At 36.2% G+C, this 13,672-nt stretch overlaps 1 protein-coding gene across 1 annotated transcript in view; it reads left to right on the top strand.

Annotated features, from left to right (window-relative positions):
• LOC107746572 (tetraspanin-18-like) overlaps positions 1-13,672 on the top strand; it is a 41,158-nt gene that overhangs the window by 9,167 nt on the left and 18,319 nt on the right. The window contains exon 2 of the mRNA XM_016560833.1: positions 9,618-9,697. Within this exon, the coding sequence (XP_016416319.1) occupies positions 9,695-9,697 (3 nt within the window). The 5' untranslated portion in view covers positions 9,618-9,694. The remainder of the gene's footprint in view (positions 1-9,617; positions 9,698-13,672) is intronic.

The following is a 13,672-nucleotide window of genomic DNA, read 5'->3' as shown; positions in this document are numbered from 1 at the left end:
AAAAGTTGGGTTAGTCCATATTTGACCCAATGTTGGGTTGAAACAACCCAGCATTTTTTAGAGTGTATTATGAACATATTGGCTGTTTTTTGCTTATAAAGCACATATTCTGCATGACCATATTCTACATCCCTAATCCTACCCAATGCCTAAATTTAACAACTACCTTACTAACTAGGCCTATTAATAAGCAGCAAATTAGGAGTTTGAGACAAAAGTCGTAGTTAATGGTTTGTTAATGGCGAGAAAATAAAGTGTGAACCATAGAATGTGCAGTGTAAAAACGTTTTTATTCTCATACTTTATTTCTTTCCATAGTGTTTTTTCCATATTAGCACCTTATAATAACCTTGTATGAACTTAAAGTCCCCATAAAATCAAAATTGAAGTTTTTTTTTCTTTTAGTATGGATATGTTAGGCTAAAGATTATCTATAAGCTAGTTTGCTCCAAAACAATAACAATAAAATTTGCGTTTGCAAGATATAAGCATTCAAAACTTACAGTCTCTCACTTCCGCCAATTTAGATCAATGATTTTGATGACATCACCCTGCACTTCAGCTTCTTATCAAACTTTCTGTCCAATCAAATGCTCTCTAGAATCCGAAGCATCCTGCCCTCTACACTATAAATTGACGCTGAAGCTGCGGCTGAAATCGGTCACTTGTTTACAGAATTAGTATATTCTGTATGGTGAATGGCACATAGTGCACTATATAGGGGATAGGGAATGATTCAGACAGTGTAAATATGCTTTCCATTGAGGAAAAAGAAGTCTGGTTTCGTGCACAGTCTGCTCCGGTCCAGAGACACAATAGCACGGAGCGGATTACGTTATTGAAACGTTATTGGCTATTTCAAAAAGGGGGCAGGGCTGCTTGATATGTCCCGCTCTGACTTCCAGTTTCGGTTGAAATGACGTCAATACATAGAATAACACGCCACGTGTTTCAAAGCACTTCAGTGGACCTTTAATGATGAAACACAGCAATCAAAAATTCATTTAAACTATTCATTTATTAATTTATTGATTGACTGATTGATTTCAGTGGGTGATAGACACCCACTGAATGGATAGATAAGCATGCATGAAATGGTTCACTCATATCTTATTATTCACTCATATCTTTGTCACACCACACTGATCAAAGCTTAATTTTATAGTTTGAAGTTGAATGATAAAGAGCCTTTTCAGTTTTGTCCCATAAGCTCTTAAATATTGTGCCTGAATAACTTACCTGGCCTTTGAAGTTTGAATAGATTCTGTGTCTTTTAAAATAACGTATGAAGTGTGATTTGAAGCATTTAAAAGCACAGTTAACCCAAAAATGAAAATCCTGCTATCTTTTACACCTGCTCAACCTCATTTTAAAGACTATCCTGCGTATGTGTCTGGCAGGCCATATTTGAGAGCTACATCTGAAGGCACGTTTTTCATTTGAATATTTTTGATTTGTAGTATTCTGTATAGCATGAGTCGTATGCACCACTTTTGATACAGTTAATTTTCCTTGTGTCATTGACTTTCTTCCACGTCCCAAAGGTTTGAGATTTGCATTAATCATAGGTTTTATACAACTTGCATAATTATGTGAAATTTGGTGAATAGGATAGAAAGATTTATTGTTTTTTTCTGCCTTCTTCCCACCAAGCAAATCATTGAGCTCCATGAGAAATATCAGTCAGCAGAATACAGTCCAAAAAGAGATCTGAACTGAGTCAAAATGAGTCAGATAATCTGTGTGGCCCTGTTTACGCTTGTTTTGGAGAGCAGAAACTGAATTTCGAGAATTGGCTGGAGGCTTTCAGAGGCAATTGAAGACATATGGAACAAGCATCAGACTACAAGATCAGTTGTAAACGGCATGTTTTACCTTTCATCTAATGAACAACTGCAGCAGTGAACCACCCAGATGGAGGCTTTCAGAGGCAATTGAAGACATATGGAACAAGCATCAGACTACAAGATCAGTTGTAAACGGCATGTTTTACCTTTCATCTAATGAACAACTGCAGCAGTGAACCACCCAGTGTTATGCTACAGTAGAAATCAGTTTAAAAGGAAATCCATGTGTTGTTTTGCATATTAAAATACAGACAAAAATAAGATTGTGAATTAATTGACTATGTAATATGTTGTTGGTTTCAAGAAACATCTCTGGAATTCCAGCTTTTTTGACCTGTTTTATCCATATAAAGTTCCATTAATTTGACAATGGTCCAAAGACCCTTCCAGACAATGATTTACTTCTTCCTTATTTTCCATTTACATATGCCATTTCCTTAAAAAAGCACAGATTTGCAGCGTGTGTGTTGTGATACAGTATGTGTGAGCCTGAGATATTCTCTTAACTTTCTCAGCACATTCATTTGTTGTCCCACTGCTGTTCCATCATCTTCTGTGGTGGAAACCAATTGACTTGTGTTCCTATTGAGACCTCTTCTTGGATGCCCTCCAAATGATCTCATGTTCCATAGTTTCTCTGACTCCTCCTCATGTGCCATAAATCATAGTGATGTAATCTTTCACACTGCCGTTCCCATAGCTGAAGCGCTTGTTCTTCTAGAGAGCGTTGCGTAGTGACCAGTTATCCTCAGGTTTTGCATCCCAGAGCAGAAATTCCCAGAATGACCTCTCGTATTCCTCTGATACACATACACTGTCTTTATTTCTGAAATTTCCATTTATTCCATCTGGGGCCTTTAAGGTTATGGACTGTTTTTGCAGTGTTTATCCAGACGAATAAGACTGAACACATTTTGAGAATCTTAAAGCCTCTCAGAATGTTTATGTCTGGTATTTTCATTTGGACCTGAAGATTACATCTGATTTTCTGAGAGTATTTGTGTTTGTGTTGAGTGTGATCCCTCTTGACGTCTTGGCGCTTGTGCTCCCATGACCAGGGGGAGGAATGTTTCTAAAAGCGCTGAGAGATTTTTACGAGACCTTACTGTGTGAAAATGTCTGGTCGTTTTGCCACCTACCCCTCCCGGTTAGTCTCCTCCTGAGATCCTGTAAAAAGCAGGATATCTACCCTAGGATGTCTTGTTCTTTACTTCCTGAGGGTAATGGGGTTTTGGGAAATTGCAAAGCAGAAACATTTTATGAACTGATTATAGGAAAAATACAAGCCTTATTGATGTCTAAAGGACCCCAGTGAATCCCATTTAGCCCTTAATTCATCATTTTGTATCAAAGGCTTTGCTTTGAACTGCTAAGAATGTCCTTTTCTGTGAAATTAAGCAAAACTAAGTTTAATTAATGTCTTAACATTTTTGAAACACCAGATATAAAGATGTAAATGCTAACAATTAGTGCTGTCAATGTGCGATTAATCACATCCAAAATAAAAGGAGCCGCTGGGTCGAAGGGCCGAGGCAGAGTCTGGGACTCAGAGGCTGGAGGCGGAGACAAGGGATCCTCCAGCCACGACGCCGATGGAGACTGGCAGACCCGCGTCAAAACACTAACTGAACAGACAGGGACTTAAGTACATAGGTAAACGAGGATAATAGATAAGACACACCTGAACTAAATGGCACAATCAAACATGAGGGAAAACTAGGTCACGGAGCACATGAGGGATGAAAACTCAGGAGGTGTGACACAGATACAGTATATATTTTGAAAATATTTACATGTATATACATTTATATATTTATATTCTTATATTTGATATTATACAGAAATATATTTAATATATAAACAACATATTTTTCTTAAATATATACATGCATGTGTTTGTATTTATATATACATAATAAATATACACAGTATACACACATATTATGTAAACAAAAACTTTTATTTTGGATGCGATTAATTGCGATTAATCATTTGGCAGCACTACTAACAATGCTTTCAGACAGCCAGAGCTTTAGCAAACCCCACAGAGGTGCAGAGGTTAAACAAAATGTGGCCGTTTACGAGGAGATCCCACTGTTGAGCTTCTGCCTGATGAGGCAAATGATTCTGTTCTAAGGCTTGATGTGCTTATATCCCAGCATGACTTCTGCTCTCTTTGCTCCTCCGGTCGTGCCCGTGAAATCGGCGCAGTGCAGCATTACCATTCAAGCCTCCAGCTATGTCAAATCTCAGTCTAGATCAATTATAGCATCCAGCTTCTCTTCCGAATCTCTGTCTGACAGATGCTGCGGTTTTATATGCATGTATCAAAATCTCATATTCATACACGTGAAATCCACTGATTAGGTGTCTTGAGAGGAGGATATGGGTGGAGAGGGGATTGCAGTCTGGTGTTTTTGTCATTTTTGGGATATTTTGAGGTGAACAGATAGATAGATATAGATAGATAGATACTTATTTATACTTATTTGAGATTTGTAAGTTGTTGTTTTTTAAAGAAATAAATACTTTTATTCAGCAAGGATGCGTTAAATTTTACCAAAAGTGACAAGGCTTTTACATTATTAAATAATAAATCAAATAAATGCTGTTCTTGTGAAGTTTCAAAGAAACCTAAAAAAATATGTCACAGTTTCCACAAAAATATAGCATAACTTTTCAATATCAATAATAAGAACTTATCTGAGCACCAAATGAGCATATTCGAATGATTTCTGAAGGATCGTGTGACACTAAAGACTGGAGTAATGAAAATTCAGCTTTGCCATCACAGAGATAAATTACATATTAAATATATTAAAATAGAAATTTTATTTGAAATTGTAATAATATTTCTCAGTGTTACCATTTTTTATGTATTTTGATCAATTAAACGCAGCCTTAGTGAGCATAACAGCATCTTTCAAAAATATATAAAAAAATATTTTACACTTTTAAATAGTTTAGCATTGCATTAGGCCTATGTATATATATTACTGTAATATACTGCATCTATGATATTTAAAGTAAAAAATATGAATTACTACTACCAGGTAATTTCCAGTTTTCCAGTTTTTCAGTATTTATAGGTAATACTTAAGAAAATAGTTTTTAATAAAAATGGGTGCCAACTTATAATTTTCATTAAAAAACCATAAAAGGAGGTTAATTACTATTAAATGTAAACTTTACCAGAACTCAGCATGAATGTCTACTTTTTTCGTGCTGTACATTATAATTTCTGTGCCAAAGTTCATTTGTACTTTTTAATTTGAACTAAAATCAGTCCATTTCAAATTTCAAAGTTACAAAGGGAACCTTCAACCCATGATTTCATTTGAGATCCTGTTGCCCCTTTTTGGCCATGTCCCACTCTCATTCTGTTGTGGTGAAGTGCCATGCTGTTTTCCCATGGTGAATGGGATTACACTGACAGCAGAGAATGTTTGGTGTTGACACAGCATGCAGCTTGGTTAGTCCTCCAAATCCCCTGCTGTTCCCGAGACCAAACAGCAAAATCTGCTAATTTTTCAAACCAATTGCTTTGGGAATATGAACTGGCTAGAGGAAAGTCCTGTATTTGTGTAAGGGACTAAATAGTTCTTCCTCTGGTTTTAATTAAGAAAGACTCAGGGAACCAAGTGCTTCCTGTCCGACGGATTGTGCTTTGAATTTTTACGACAGGTTGTGTCAGCACAACTAAATAAACAATGTACACCCTAAGGATAAAATAAGAGAAGGATGAACACTGCACTACATCTTACCAAAGACACATATTGCAGCTTTTGACTATATGAACATGTATTGTTTTGACTTGAAATGATAATGAAAAAAGATGGAATAAAAGTACAGTAGACACGACATCCACGACAGCTATGATGTTTGGCACATCTTTTAACAAGAACCTGAAATTGACAACAGATGTTGGCACATACTTAAGAAACTTGTCTGACGCAGAGCTGAATAAATTTGGAAGACAGTGATTAAAATTGTCGGTTGCTTAACAATATCCTGATAAATTTACAAGAAATTCACCATAAAAAATGAGATGAGCATATATAACTGTGTATTTTATCAAGTTATATAATGTTAATATACCTATCTACTTGAATGACCAAATCTGCTTTGTACCAAAAAATCTACTGATAACCACCAGAATAATCATCGTAAGTGGCCTATTCTCAAAACTCAACAAATACACCCTCCGAAAAAAAGGTACAAAGGTTCACTTTCGGTACTAATATGTACTTATAAGGTACTAATGTGCACTCTATATAGCTTTTTTATATATTTTTCGTAGTGTATATAGAATAGTCAAACACATAAAAACAACACACCATCAGGGTAAGAAACATGACACTAAAACTAAATAATGCTATAAGCAATAATTAACAGAAAATGTTGATATACACTACTGGTAATAATAAATAAAAAACAAAATTATTTAAAATATAATCATATGTGCCACATTATTTCACATTATTTTACAGTAAAATGACATATAATGCAATGTTCAACCATTTACAGTTTTTCACCATATATGGTAAGGTGTCCCACCCACTGTGAAATCTTATTGGTCCAAAATCCTTTTCCTCATAACTACATTAAACATCAAATTTTTTTTTTTTAATGTGGCTTTCCACAACAGATTTTACATCTTGCAGCGACTAAATGGTGCAAATAGGGAAATTACTAATCCTGTGGTTGCCCCATTTTTTATTTATCTTTAATCCAGCCATGATATTTATTTTATAACAACTGATGCAGCAAATGAGTAGTATAACTCAATTTGTAACAGTGCAAAAATGGTTTTTATGGTCATTTTACACCATTTTAATCTAAACTACTCTCTATTGATAGGATGAGAGTTTTATATTCATCAAATATCTTTCATCTTAATGAATCAATGTAGTCAATCATTAGCTCATTATTGACAAGATCAGATCATTAATCATGTCTGTTGTTTGCATAACCCATTCTGAGAGAAAACAGTGGTTCATGGACCGCTTGGTTTGCATGTTAACAACCTTTCTTGTGCCTAATTGGAGAAGCTGACTCCCCCACACCTTTAAGCCCTTTTGGCCCATTCCAACAGGTTTAATCGCTTGACTTCAAAGGCTTGTTTTGATGCCCTGAACATTGTCTCTCCCCAGAGACTAAGGTCTGTTCGGCCTTGGGGCCTTAAAAGGGAGAGGGAGGTTTTGATGAAAGACAAGAACAGACTGCAGAAAACACTAAGTAAGTGTGTACAGAGCTGGTCATTATCACAGCACAGAGTGTTGTGCCAGGAGCTGTACCATATGACTTTCAACACTTTGACAGCCTCCTTTTTCTCAAGGGATTGCATTTAAAGCCCCTGTCAGACACCTGCCACAAGGTCAGAGGACACCTGGACGGTTTCTGCCACATTTCAATCAGATGTATCGATCAAGTGTCTGAAGCAGAGGAGTTGCTTAAATATGTGCTGAGTTGATGTGTTTTATCAATATAGACGATATCGAGTGTCAGGGAGTATTTGGGGCTCAGTCCAGACATCTGCGAATGCCTATTCTTTGAAAAAATATTGGAATATGATACACTTGAAGTATTAAGTATTGAAACATTACATCTGTGGTGTGTCATTGTTTATGAAGTAGATCACTCAAAATTACTGCTGGAACTAAACCTAAAAAGACCCCTCTAACCTATAGTCTCAGCCCCAGGCATGGCCAAAATAATAAAAAATTGTTTTTGACCCTTTTGGCTTTCCATAGTCTAGTAAGTGCTTTACATTTATAATAGTTTTATCATTCACTCCCCAGGTGTTTTTAAGGTTCTTTATAAGTACAATGGGTGCTTCTGAGAAAAATTTGTGTTATTTTTGAAAAAGTAGTTATTTTAAATTGAAATAATATTTCATAATATTACTGTTTTACCGTATCACAAACTGTTTTACCGTATCACATCACATCCTTCCAGAGGGACAGACGTCCTGTAGGATGTGTCACTCATCGTGTATGTGAATAGCATAGCATGATCATGAACAGAGAGGGGAAGAGGTAGGGCAGTGAAAGTGTATAATGACAAATAACAACACGCACATCCTTTATTGCCAACCCTCTGTGGTCATCTATTAGCATTGAACTTTAAGTCATCCTGCATTGTTCAAATGTACCGCAGACCGAAACGGGACCTTTAGCATAGACACAAATAAACATAATGCAGATGCCCTTTGAGCTCTTTTGTTCAAACCCCTTGTTGATTCTAGATGGAGGAAACAATGTTTGCAAGTGTAGAGAACTCAATTAAAGAGCGCACGGTCCCCTCAGACTGTAAGGTCAGAAAAAACAAATCAATTTACCAGGGAATGACCAATCAGTGTACGCTGTGGTCGATCTTAAATGCCATTGAATGCCATTGATTTGGGAGCAAAAGAGGTTAATAAAATAGTTTTTTTTGTTTTTGCTTTAGAGTGCTGTCTTTGTAAATGTAATCTTGCTCCACGATTGTAGGCATTGTATTTCACTGGAAAACCCTTAAATATCCTGGAAATGGACTGTTGTACTCTCTTGCAGCTTTACTTTCTCCTCCTGTGTGTCGCTATAAACAATTGTTGTATAAACTAATGCTATTCTGTACATGTATCTTTGAAGGGAGTGTAGCGTGCTTGGAGAACAAGGGAATTCTGGTCTGCCAGGTCACAGCTGAAACACAGAATTTGTCTACAAAACACTTCTCAAGAAATGTTTTCATTGTGTTTACTTAAGTTAAAACATGAGCATCCTGGATTTTATTCTACCTCTTTTATGTTATCCTTCTCCCTACATTAATCTACCCTTATTTAGGAAAAATCTGCTGCAGTTTTCACAAAGCTTTCAGTGCTATCATGAATAATGCTTTTGGTTCCAAAATGGATTTTTACAGCAATGCCATAAGAACCATTTGGGGTTCGCCAAAGAACCTTTCAATGTACAGTTCTTAAAGGAACCATTTTTTCTTAGTGTGAAGAATATTCTAAAGTGCCCTTTTCCACTTTTGTGCAATGGAACGTTCCATGCATGTTAAAGGATCTTCATGGAACCACCGAAGAAAAGAAAGACCCTTTATTTTTAAGAGTGTGCCAGGAACATCTCAATTTAAATTGGCTAGTAGCACATTGCAACTAGGAGACACTTGTGGCAAAACAATATGAATAGCAGAAAGTTAAAGCATTTAGGCTTGTTAGCTGCACACAGTTGGTGATCCTCTCCAACAGTGAGAATCGGCTACAGGTAATTAGCTAGGAATGCTGTTTCCAATAAATTATTCATGACCTCCGACACTAATCAAGATTAGTAGCACCGAGCATAACAGGCAAAATGCAATCAGTCTGGCGTCAAACAATAAAGAGCAATTAACCAAGCAACGGATCTGAAAAGTAACGGCAGCCATTAATATTTCACCTTCTTCAGTCGCGGGTTTAGATTGATTAAAGCTACTGTGATGCTCATTCTGTCCCATTTCATTTCTTTACTCAAGCTGCAAAGTGAAAAATTCACGCACATGCTGTTTCAGAGTAGTGCACCACAGGGAATGTCATCAATAATGAATCCTCAATCTCGTCGCACTCCAAGATTCATACTTACTACCTGCCCTGTGCCAAGCTTTCCTTTGAGTCTTCAGTGTGGAGGAATGCTATTTTTCCTCCATCTTGCATGTTTTATTGTGCTTTGGTGGACATGAATTTGCTTTGCTGTTTGCTTGGTGTGATTAAATATGTGCCATGACCTGTGGTTGTGTTTCTTTTCACAGCTAATAAGAACAGACAGAAAGAGAGAGCAGAGGCGCTGCATCTTTTGACCTGAATCCTGAACTACATCAAAGAACTCATGGTAGGTGCTTTTGCTTATTAACATAAACAGAGCATCTGTGTGTTCTTAAAGCGATAGTTCAACTGAAATCGACCCTCATTCTGTTTTAAGTTCGGTTATAAACATGGATGATGTTACTTTTTCTTTTCAGCAGTGGTTATTTACACTAATTTCAAATAGCCAACTTTGTTTGCGAAGGCTATTTTCACTTACTCCGCCCACTATTGCGCAGATATTTTTTCTTTAGTACCACAGAGAATATTACTTACATTTACACTTTGTTTGAAGAGCATCTAACATATACCTGCTGCAAACAGTAGCTAGCATTATTTACACAACACTAGACGCTTACTATTTTTTTCAAGTGTAAAGTCACATTAACACATACATTTCTGTAGAATTTCATAGGCAACTTTGTCTGTTGTCATGTCAATAGTGTAACGATGTATGAATTCACTTCCAAACCAAGCAGCTTTCTGTTGGTCAGTGGCACAAGTTCACGTGAGCAACTTGGACCTGTTTTCAAACCCTACATGGTGAAATCTTTCACCCTAATAAAAAATTCCTGTTTGCATGGATTCTTACTAAAATGACTGGATTCTGGCCTTGAAAGTCCATTAAATAACAGTAAATGTGATTGCACCTTAACACAAAAGATTAAGTTTTGAAGAATCTTTACACTGCTCTTTGCCATTCAGTGTAAAAAAAAAATGCTCAAAAAGAATGTTGTTCTTATAACTCGTGTAATAGTTTCAAAGTCTTTTTAAATCACTCCATAGTTCTGTGTGAAGAAAATACTCAAATTTAAAATATTTCCAGTTCTCTGCAGCACAGATTTCATTCTCCATTCTGTATATTCAAACTTGGTTGTCACATTCGGCTACAACACAATGGTATTTGGTGTCAAGGACGTCAAACCTGGTGCACTTTTTAATCTGAATGCAAATTCAGATAAGATTTCAGAGCTTTGGCAGAAGGGAACATTTTCTGTGAATAACAACTCATTCCTTAAACAAAGGTGACATATGACTTCAGAAGTCTTATATGAAACCACTTTTATGGTGGCTTTATATAATCATTTTTACAGTTTGACGAACATTGTCACATTGTATGGAAAAAAAATTGAAATAATAATTCACAAATTTTGCATTTCTTGTATTGTGCATTACATACGTCCTCTCTTTGTGCTTTGTCTTTCTCTTCACAGCTATGATAATCACAATCAATACCTTTTACCAGTGTAGATGGGATTTGCTCAATTCAGGGCAGTGATTTTGCTATACTTAATAATTGCTTTGTAAATTCACCAATCAATACAACATTAATCCAGTCCATGCAAGCAATTTTTGCCTCTTCCACACAGTGCACATTTCATGCACCATATCTAGTAGATAGCTTTCATTAAAAAGGAAATGCTACACAAAAATGAACTGAGTGGAAATGCTGTGAAATCATTGTGTTGACAGTGTTGTTTGGCTGGTGGAGGGCTCTTGGTGCACAAAGCCATTGTGACACTGTCAACAGCAGGGAGGTGATTGTCTTATACAGAAGTGGCATCTTTTATTTCTCTGTCATGGCTGGGATCCGGTCTTTGTGGGGAACTGATTTGCATTAAAACTCAGTGCATTAAAATTCCACACACATACCAGCAATACACATACGTGGTGCTCAAAGTTAAAGGTCCCGCTGACAGAGATGCATCAACCGCTGTGTTCACCCTCTTAAAACCAACCCTCAAATGCCAAATAAGCAAAATGCTATGTTGATGAAGATTTGTGGTTTGACTTTTATTTTTGCCCTTCATGCCTTTTAGGTTGCTTTGTTAAAGAAAGCATCTGCAAAGATGGAAATGAAAATCAGCCATCCTGCATTTACTGTGGAAGCTGTCATGCCGCAGACAGTTTCTAAAGTTAAACTGATGGCGCTTTATAACAGATGGTAACTCTCCATAATAATCATCTCCACGCCATCCATCTATAACAATGCTGGAGATTGGAGCTCTCAAGTGGCCACTTCAAACAGGGAGTCTGATGCTGTGTAATGGCGTCTGTAATTTCTAAATGTTCACATCAATATTTTCATATTAATCATGCGGGACTCTGTACACTTCACACTGTACCTCAGAATAAAGGAGCTCAATACACATTTAATTCTGTTCATTTCCACTTCATTGACAGTATGATTCTCTCAGATCCATGTATGGTGAAAAAAAGGGGAGGCTAGGATGTGTCCTTAAGAGCAATGTGCAGTTAATGATAAATCGTAACATGTTTAGAGATGAATTTCACATGCATGATGCATCATCCACTTTTTATTAAGAGAAATAAATGGAAACAATTGCTAATATAGTTGTTACAAATCATTGAAAAGCATGTGTCATGTTTCCCCCCTGTTTGGGAAAGATGAACCACTTCCTGTGGCAATAACCCACCTGTTCCAGCTGTCTTTAGATTTTTATACTATGTATAAAATAATTTTTTTCTTGGAATTTTTTTTATATTCATCTTATCCGTTTAGTTTGATCAATATGAATATTGATTGACAAATGACAGTCAAGTAAATACATCTGAAACAAACTTATTTGTAAAAATTACATACAACGAAGTGTGGCTGTCACAATGACAATAATAACTATAAACTCTGAATATTTTAAAATAATTATAGGTTATGACAAATGATAAAGATTCAATTTTTATGGAGTTATAAATAACTCCATAAATCAAATCTTTACATTTCATCATTATCATTTGTCAAAACCTGTTGTTGAATTATTAAATCGGATTTTATAATCATTATTGCTATTGTGACATGCTTTCTTTGTTGTATGTAATCTTTTATGAAGAAAAAAAATATTCTTGAATATTCTATGAGTGTGTGTGTGTGTACCTGGTATTCATCACATTATGGGGACTAGGGATATGCCGGTATCAAATTTTCATGTTGCGATTAATTAATAATGCTTTTATCACGGTATGCGGTATTATCATGATATTGAAATTTAGTTTAAAAAAGTGCTGTCATAATACAGTATAACAGGTTTAATAACATACATACTATACAATACATACAATAACTGAACATTTAAATGCAATAAAGCAATACAGAAAAATGTATAAATTTAAAAGTTTTACACAGATTAAAGTACAAAAGAACTATAAAGACCAATAGGTATCACTTTACAATAAGACCTCATTAGTTTGTGCATTTTGACCAGTTGATGGGAAAAGTATTCTTAAAATGCATTCAAAATTAGGAATAATTTGTAATATATAATTATTCACGGTATTTAGAAGTGCCCACGATAACAATATCGTGCATATTCATTACCGTGATATATCGCATTACCGAATACCTCCACAAGTCTAATGGGGACCAAATGTCCCTACAAGTATAGTAATACCAGTAAATTTTGACCTTGTGGGGACATTTTTTTGGTCTCCATGAGGAAACAAGCTTATAAATCACACAGAATGGAGTTCACACTTACATATAATAAACAGAGTAAAGGTTATGCGTGTTTGGCGTGCTGTCCGGGGAGAGGGCTCAGAGCTTGGTAATTCTTCCCGAACCCGGAGCACTCCCCCCTTGTCCGGAGAGAGGGCTCCTAGCTCGGTATTTGCCCGAACACAGAGCGCTCCCCCACAGGTTAGGACAGAAATAGTTGTAAGTGCGGGGAAGGGGTGGCGGAGGGATGCTGGAAAACTGTCAAGAACAGAGGTAAGTCTGCTGTGTATATATACACACATCTCTTATCTTGTTAATTGGGTTGATTACTGATTGTGCTCCTCTCGTGTTAATTAGGTTAATTATCTGAACGTGCTCCTCCCAAACTTTGTTAATAAAACATCACGTATTGTAAATCTAAAATAGCAGAAAGTTTCCTGTGAGGGCTAGGTTTAGGTGTAGGTCGATAGAAAATACGGTTTGTACAGTATAAAAACCATTACGCCTATGGAGAGTCCCTACAAAAAATGGAAACCAGTGTGTGTGTGTGTG

The sequence above is a fragment of the Sinocyclocheilus rhinocerous genome, unplaced genomic scaffold (assembly GCF_001515625.1).
Source record: "Sinocyclocheilus rhinocerous isolate Xijiao unplaced genomic scaffold, SAMN03320098_v1.1 scaffold1160, whole genome shotgun sequence".
Lineage (NCBI taxonomy): Eukaryota > Metazoa > Chordata > Actinopteri > Cypriniformes > Cyprinidae > Sinocyclocheilus > Sinocyclocheilus rhinocerous.
This window is presented reverse-complemented; position numbering and strand designations above follow the sequence as displayed.